At 34.3% G+C, this 8728-nt stretch overlaps 1 protein-coding gene across 1 annotated transcript; it reads left to right on the top strand.

Annotated features, from left to right (window-relative positions):
• Positions 1-840: 840 nt before the first annotated feature.
• Positions 841-8589, top strand: LOC18435634 (glutaredoxin-C4). The gene is made up of 5 exons (XM_006845677.4): positions 841-1382; positions 3699-3772; positions 7936-8034; positions 8294-8380; positions 8475-8589. Exons 1-4 carry the CDS (start codon positions 1234-1236, stop codon positions 8362-8364), a joined length of 393 nt encoding a protein of 130 aa, XP_006845740.2. The 5' UTR covers positions 841-1233; the 3' UTR covers positions 8365-8380; positions 8475-8589.
• The last annotated feature ends 139 nt before the right edge of the window (positions 8590-8728 follow it).

Here is an 8728-nt window from a genome sequence, read left to right as displayed (position 1 = left end):
TTTGTCTTTTCCGTTGAATTACTAAAAAAAAAATAGAAAGTATGAGACAAATTTTAAAAAATTTAAACTTTTTAAGTAAGGTTTAGGAACTTTATAATATTTTTAAAATAAAAGTTTTATGATACAAATCATTTTTTAATATGATTTATAGATGTATTAGGTCGAATCCAAATTAAACCTGGTGGGGTACCTATTGGTTCTGTGTTGTCAATTACTTATAGGGAAAAGTTTATATAGAGCTTAGGCTCTATACAATCAAATTAGAGCCCACCTCAAAAATTTCACTAAAAGAGGTTGTTTTGATGCCCAAATCCTCAAATTCATCATCTAAACATCAAGATACATGGACTTGAGAAACAAATAGATTTCAAGTTTTGGAAATAATGCATATTGTAAGGTATTTGTGCACCGTCAATTTTTAAGTTATTTAAGTTTTCATAGATCTGTTCGATCTACACTATTTTTGAAGCTTTAAATTTTATAATTAAAGATAAAAATATATTTTAAGGTTAGTAAAACATTTTCGATATTAGCACTACATTTCTCATACACTATTTGAATGTGGGCTCTAATTTTATTGTTTAGAGCCTCGGCTCTGTACAAACCACACCTTACATCCTGCTAATATTTTGAGGAAAAAGTTTAATATAGGGTTACATTATCTGGACCGCCCATTTTCATGATACTTGATTTGAATCATATTTGAAGTTTCAAATTTTAAAATTAGAGATAAAAATAAATTCTCGCACTATCTTAAGAATTATCGGAACCAAAATTACATCTCACAAAAAAATTTAGAGGTACACCTTATTTTGATTGTTTAACCTTGTAACCTTATTCAAACCACACGTAGTTATAAGTTTGAACCCAATTTTAGAGGTATACCTTAAGACTTTTATCCAAGGGAGTAAATGTATAATGGGCTCCCTGGGGAACTTGTAATCTTTTGGCCTTGGTGTCGTTTCTCCCTCTAGCATTTCTATTGATTACGCCTCCCCCCCTCTCTCTCTCTATCTCTCTCTCTCTCTCTCTCTCTCTCTCTACGAAATCTGCCTTTGATTTCGCTCCTCTCCCCTCCCTCTCGCTCCTCTCGTATCACGAATTTTTGCCATTGTTTTCTGCCCTCTCTTTAAGAATTCTGCTATTGATTTCGCCTGTCTCTCTCTCTCGCTGAAATTTGCATTTGATTTATCTTTCGCTACGATTTTTGCCATTTTTTCTCATCAGCATATAATGGAGAAGTTCAATAGAGGCCTTCTTCTGTTTTTGTTCCTATTCTTCTCTCTCTGTTTGGCTTCAATGGCAGGGAAAGCAGAGCGTCGTTTTGTGAGAGAAAGCATCTCTTCAAACGACATTGTGATTTTCTCCAAATCCTATTGCCCGTAAGCTTATCTCTCTCCAGCTCTCTCTCTAGATTTGATCAGGTCCAGGGGTTTTTTTTTTCTTTTTCTCTCTATCACTTGCATTTCCTGTGTATTTTTTTGGATATGGCATGTGAATCTTGTTGCTTATGCCCAATTTATATATCTGTTATAGTGGGACTTCAATTTGCTTAGTTTATTTTGTTTTCTTCGTCAAATTCAAAAGAATCATTTGGTTTTCTCATGGATGACGAATTTCTGTGCTAGAAAAACGCTCGGAAAATTTATTGGGTTTTTTTTGTTCGAACAAAAAAGCAGCTAAATTGAACAGAGAGATTTTTCTTGTTTGATATTGATTTTGAGATGAAAAAGGTAATACTATAAGAATTATCTCATTTATCGTAGAGATCAAAGTATATTTTAGGTTTATATTTATTGCCTGTTACATCGATTATAGACACGGATTCATATGTTAGTATGTGACACGGATACAAGTGTCAGATATGTTAATATCAAAATTGACATTTCAGACATGAGAAGACTGTATGCCACTTAAAAAAAGGGGGAAGTGAGATTTCTTGAGATAAGGTACTTTTATATCATAACTTCAAGAAAAAATGTTAAGACAAAGTGTCCAGGCTGCTAAAGTGTGTAATCGTCTTCTTGGTGTGTTGACATGCACAGAAAACCTTTGACACGCATGTCCATGTTGCATAGCTTTTTGTGTAGTAGAAATTTATGTTTTTTATTGAACTTTCCATGCCTTGCTTCACACTTGGGGTTCAAAAGTTCAGTGATATTTATATAATCGAATGGATAGTTCAATGCCATTATAACTGAAATTTGGAAAACTACAGGGCTTATAACCATGCCCGATAACTTTAAAAGGGAACAGTTAGAGTTGACAATGTGCATATTGTGAATATTATGTTGATTTTATGCTCTTCACCTCTATTCAAATTTCAACATCCCTTTGTATCTTCATGTTAACATATGCATGTTTTCTATTGAGCTCTCCATTCCTTGCTTCAAACTTTTAGGGTTCAAAAGTTCAGTGATATTTACATAATTGAATGGATTGTTCGATGCCATTATAACTGAACTTTGGAAAACTATGGGGCTTATTACCATGTCCAATAACTTTGGAAACCTTTGTATCTTCACTGTTCTAGTGTTATGCAAGAATGGCTAACACAAATTGATTTTGGGTTTTCAATATAAGTATATTAGGAAGAAATACATTGAGGATTGGATGTTGTAGGACTGGGATCCATGACATAAAAATTGGGCGGTAAAGTAGATATGATGCATATAACAATGTTGTTTTTATATTCACAATATCCTTTGTCTTTTTCAGTTCGCATTTTCTTTTGTGGGGTTTAGTTCGAATGATCTTTGTCTTGGATAGCCATAAAAAGTAAAAACAACTATCTTGATTTCTGTAAAACAATGCTATGTATTATATATTGTTACGGATATAGAATTTAAAATGGTTGCACCTAATGACGTATAAATTGGTTGAGTGTCCTTGATGGTTAAGACTTAATTTGAAATTCATTTTTTTTACTGGATTTCTTTATTTCTTTGTGGATTATTTTTTATACATAGAAAAATTTCTATGTTAATTGTTGCAATGTACTTGTCTTAATCACATAAATGGGAGAATATTTATGACCTTGAGAAATCCGGTCGAGAAAACTTGGTTGGGCTATGAATGACTTATTCAGGTAAGCTTTCCTATTGTTGCTGGCACCAAGTAAGCATTTTAGTTCTAATTTTATTGACTTTTTGATTGGCGGGTAAATACAAGAAAAATTAATGTTGGGGTCTAGGATGTGATACAAAAAGTATTGGGGGGCAAGATGTCTACAAAGTTCATTTTGGGGGGATATCTATAATTTCCCTAAATATGATGAGTTTTCTCACTGAGTACTAATAACATCAACGTCAAGTTATAACGTGATAACATGGGTGGATTTTTAATTTTTCTATTTTTTAGTTTATGATTGACCATAAAATTTTAACCCATCTATTCTTTGTTCATGTATCTTAAACCACTGCTGAAATTTGTGATAGACCTTGGTAGTAGGATAGCTTATCTTGATTAAGGGTCATCTTTATGTTTCCAATACATTAAATGGTAGTTCCTGATAGGCTAGCATTGTTTATGAAAGCATGATAACTACAAGGAAAAGAATTACCTTGAGTAGCAAGAATTTCAGTAATATGACATGCTGCTGCATAAATATGGAATTGACGTATCCATGCTATTTTTAGCTAGCTTAATTAGAGAAAGTACAACATAGAAGTCTCTGATACTTTTTTCCTTCTCTGCAGCTATTGTAAAAGGGCAAAGTCGATTTTCAAACAGTTGAACAAGACACCTCATGTCATTGAGCTTGACGAAAGAGGTTAGCCTGCTAACACCCTAATTATATCTCAATACTTTGTGTATGGCGCTGTTGACGAGACACTCATTATAATATTTTTCTTTTTCTCATAATGGGATTGATAGCCTTCTAACTTATATTATGGAAGTTTTGCCTTCTACCTATCTCTTTGATTATCGAAATAAATGATTTACTGTTATGGATAAAATTGTCAAGGAATTCCAGCTCCATTCCTTCCTTTCCATATTTTCTATGTTTCTAACTGATTTTACCACTATAGCAATTGTTAGGTGCAATATGTCATTAAATTTCAAATATCATTTTGTAAAGTGGTATTCTAATGGATTGGATGTTTCTATGTTTTGGATGTTTCAAATATCATTTTAGCAGTGATGCCCATACATCATATTTTTTTTTCTTGAAATTTTGTTCCTACTGCTGTCCTTATATTTTTCACTTTGTCTTACTTCTCAAATGTTTGAGATCAGCCTCAAGGTTCGAACCTAACGTCAAGTATGTGACAACAAGTACCTTCCAAGAACCTAAACATGGGGAGCATTATTGGTCAATGGAACATAATCCCACTCCAACTATGTTTCTTGTGGTGAAACCCTTTCAAAAGCATCAATATTTTTGTTTCATTAAATTTCTCCTTATCCGTTGATCCTTTGAACTTAAATGCTTAGGGTCTTTTTGGATAAAGACGTGGAGCTAATGAATTGCTCCTGAAGGAAAAGTTAGTGTTGTTGAACATATCGGGAGAAGAGTAGAAGACATCCATACTCACGTATATAAAACAATAATGGTGACCAACCAATTGGGGGTCTCTATGTTCTAACCAAAAAGAAGATGGGTGGAGCTTTAAGTCATTTGAACGTAAGGTTTGATAGAAGTCAATTATAGTGAAAAGTACATCAAGGAGGATTGCTTTCCTCCATCATAGCAAAAACTAGCAACTTTTGTGTTACATCCTCAAGAATGATTTTGCTTTTTGTTATGGCGTTATAGTTGTTCCATGTATTGTAGTCTTCTTGCTTTTGTTCAAGACTCTTTGATATTTATGTCATCATCATCCGAGCTTTATCCCAACTATTTGGGGCAATGTTTCAAAAATCTCTAGTCGGCACCTAGGTGACCAGGGGGGTCCAGGCGGCCCAGCGCCTAGCGGGCACTTAGGCAGGCGCCCAGAACTTGGGCGGTCCAATAGAAAGAAAAATGTTAGAATTTTTATCCATAACTATATACCAAATCTAACAGTATAATTATATAACTCATAGTCCATAATCCATATTTTCATGAATGAGGAGAATTTTGATAGTCCATAATCTATATTTTCATACAATGTGAGAACCATACAAGCATACACACAAGAGTTAGATAATAGAAACTAGGAACTAGAAACTAAACATAAGAAAAAGAAAATATACTGAAATTTTCAGAAAACATACACTCTAGGACTCAATAGTCAACAGTCAACACCAAGAGTCAAGCGTCTTCAACTCTTCACTCTTAGTCATCATCATCATCAGACGGAGTAGGGTAAGCCCCATCATATGTATAAGATTTGAGGCCATCATCATTATTGTCTTCTCCCTCTTCAACATAACGCTCGTCTTTCTCTGTTTCTTCTAAATCTGACTCTTCCTCCTCTTCTTCTACTTCCCTCTTACTTTGTGCAGATGAGTCCATACAAGTCTTGGTTGCTATACCCTTTTCTTTCGTTTTGTACTTCCTTAAACTCAAAGATTGTATAACCTCCTCCCTGGTAGCCCCATGAACATTTTTACACGGGGCAACATCCCCCTTAATACCGGCAAGGTATTTTTTGAATTGGTAAATGCCCTCATTAGTATCCTTTCCATAATAATAATATTTAATACGATTTTTGTCATTCGGATTCGGGTTATGACCATACTTCCAACTCGGATCACTACTTCTAGAAGAACCTAGAGAAGATATTTTTATAAACAAGGCTCATTTTCATCATTTTCTGGTTCTACTAAATTCACAGATTGTTTAATTTCATCCTGAATAGCTTCAGGAACCTTTTTACAAGAAGCAACATTCCCTTTAATATCGGCAAGATGTTTCTTGAATCGATTAATAGCCCTATTGATATTTTTTTCACAAAACTTACACCTTATACAATTTTCATCGTTTGGTTTTGGGTTATAGCCATACTTCCAACCCGGATCACTTCTTTTAGCAAAACAAAAAATAGACCTATCCAAATGACAAGGATTTTGTTCCTGTTTGTGTTTTACTGAACTCATATATTAGTGAATCTCCTCTCTGATAGCTTCAGGAATATTTTTACAAGGGGCAACATTTCTCTTCCTTTATTCTGATAAGATGTTTTTTAAACTGGTTATATCCATTTTGGCCCTTTTGTATCCTATTCACAATAATTGCATTTTATGTAATTTTTGTCATTTTATTCGGGTTATATCCATATTTCCAATTTGGATCACTACTTCGACTAGATCCTGAAGAAGACATCTCAAAATAATAGAAGCAATCTAAAAAATAAAGTTTTGCACTTATTTTGATTGCTCGAATTCTAAACTCCCACCTCTGAGATGTTTTCTAGTGCTAAAATATTCAAAAACACTATCTAATAGGACTAAAAAACTCTAAAACTAAATATGATCTTAATGGGTGATGTTTGGATCCATTTCCTATAACTTTGAGAAATATTTCGATCCAATGAAAATCACAAAATCTAGTCTTTTTTTGAGGTTTCTCTCTCTAAAATGGGCTCTAGTGGGTTTAGGTTTTAAATGAATCGAAAACTCACCTTTAAAAACAATTTTTTTTCAAAAAAACCCCAAAACAACCCTGAAGAAATGGTATTTCCACCCCTAGGCGGCTGCCCAAGAACCGCCCACCTAGTTTGGCCGCCAAGGCCTTCTAGACCACTTAGGCGTTGCGCGGTCTACTTTTCAAATCACTGATTTGGGGTCGACTACATGAATCTTATTTCGACATTCTTCTCTATTAAGGGTCATATCCTTAGTAAGATCATAAGTCACCATATATTTTCTCATTATTGCCATCCATATTATTTTGGGACTTTCCTTTGCCATTTTAGAACCTTCCACTTGAACCAAGTGATTGAAATTGTACCTCTTAACCAGTGTTGTATTGGCCCTACGCTGCACATGGGCAATTCACCTAAGTCTACTTTCTCTTATCTTATCACCTATTGGAGCCACATTTAAATTCTTTTAAATGTTTAATTCCAAATTCTATCATTTTTTCTTTTGTCGCTAGTCCATCTCAACATCCTCATCTCAGCTACACTCATCCTATGAATATATTATTTCTTGACTGCTCCACATCGGTTCTATAAAGCATGGTTGGTCTATAACTATTCTATTGAATTTCCCCTTCAATTTTATTTAAAGGTGGCGATCACATAAATCTTCAGATGTACATCTCTACTTTGCCCCCCAACACTAATTCTATACGTGACATCTTCCTCAAGCTCTCCAATCTCTTAGATTATCGACTCAAAATATAAAGAATAATCTCTTTTAGGTATTTCTTGGCCATCAATTTGAACTACTTCCTCTTTCCTATTCCTATTATTACTAAACTTGCATTCTATATATTTTGTCTTAGTCCTGCTAATTTGAAAACCTTTACATTCCAAAGTGTCATTCCAAAGTTGTAACTTTGCATTGACGTCACCTCTAGTCTCATCAATCAAAACTATTTCATATATGAATACATATACTGTGGTACCTCAGCTTGTAGGTGCCTAGTTAACTCGTTTACAACCAAAACATTCTCTGATGTTTATATCATCATTATTAAAATCTATAGCTAGGATATAGAATTTTTATATTTGGACCTGTATATTCAGTTTTAGATATATACTTGGTGTAAGCACAAGCAAAACAGGGCAACAACATACGGAAGGGGTTCATATAATCTGTGTGTGTTTGTGTGTGCGCACTTATGTGTGGAAGGGGTTAATATAAGCTCTCTCTCTCTCTCACATATGGAAGGGGTTAATATGAACTCTCTTTCTCTCACTCATGTATGGAGGGCGATAATAGAAATTCTCTCCCAGTCATATAAGGGAGGGGTTAATATAAACTCTCTCTCTCTCTCCATGCTGGACGAAGTGTTGTTTACTCATGTTCACGTTTATAATTTTGACGGATTAATTTTTACAGATGATGGAAGTGATATTCAAGATGCTTTGGGTCAGATGTTCGGGAAGCAAACAGTACCTCAAGTGTTTATCAATGGAAAGCGCTTAGGTGGATCAGATGGTAAGAACATTAATTTCTCTCATGTTTGTGATGTTCCTAAGGGGAAATATATAATCCAATGGAGTAAAGTATGGCCATCCATCATTGGGAATGGATGGTGGGTACGCCTTTGTTTTACCTGCCATTAGCACTCCTGCTGAATCACTTTCTTCATTTTTGCAAGACACTCCTGTATATTTCTAGTTGACACAAAAATCAATGACAAACTAATAATTTGTATGTTTTCTTATACTGAAATCGTGCATTGATAATATCTCAGATACTGTGGAAGCCTATGAAAGTGGAGAGTTGGCGAAGCTCCTTGGAAACAATTCTGGGGATGACCTCTGAATTAAAAAAAACTTAGGTGATTTTTTTCTCATTTATGAGTATATATTTAGCTTTTGTTCTACTTTTCTCTTGTTGATTTTGTTTCTTCTCTCCATTTTTGGTTTTTGCAGAGTCTCTTTGGCGATGCAGTTGTGCTACCTGTTAAACAGGTGCAGATGATGGGTTTTTGGATTGAAATAAAACAATGATAAATTATCACATATTAGTTTCATAGAGTTGACTTCTTATCGTTTTTGCATTCCTCTTTTATTTTTTATTCAAATTTTGGCTTTTAGAAACGGCCTTCACATCCATCACTAACCCGCTCACTAACCTTCACTGAAACCAAATTCCCTGACCCATCACCAGAATCCTCCCTCTCTAT

This window comes from Amborella trichopoda, chromosome 12 (assembly GCF_054954075.1).
Source record: "Amborella trichopoda isolate Santa Cruz 75 chromosome 12, AtrichopodaSantaCruz75HAP2 v2.0, whole genome shotgun sequence".
In the NCBI taxonomy this organism is placed as follows: Eukaryota; Viridiplantae; Streptophyta; class Magnoliopsida; order Amborellales; family Amborellaceae; genus Amborella; species Amborella trichopoda.
Note: the sequence above shows the minus strand (reverse complement) of the source record. Positions and strands in the feature narration are given on the sequence as shown.

Excerpts from the sequence above, each read along its gene's own strand:
- LOC18435634 (XM_006845677.4), top strand. The coding sequence starts at position 1,234 with ATGGAGAAGTTCAATAGAGGCCTTCTTCTGTTTTTGTTCCTATTCTTC. Across the intron at positions 3,773-7,935 it reads CATTGAGCTTGACGAAAGAG|ATGATGGAAGTGATATTCAA; the intron begins GTTAGCCTGCTA and ends TAATTTTTACAG. Across the intron at positions 8,035-8,293 it reads GCGCTTAGGTGGATCAGATG|ATACTGTGGAAGCCTATGAA; the intron begins GTAAGAACATTA and ends ATAATATCTCAG.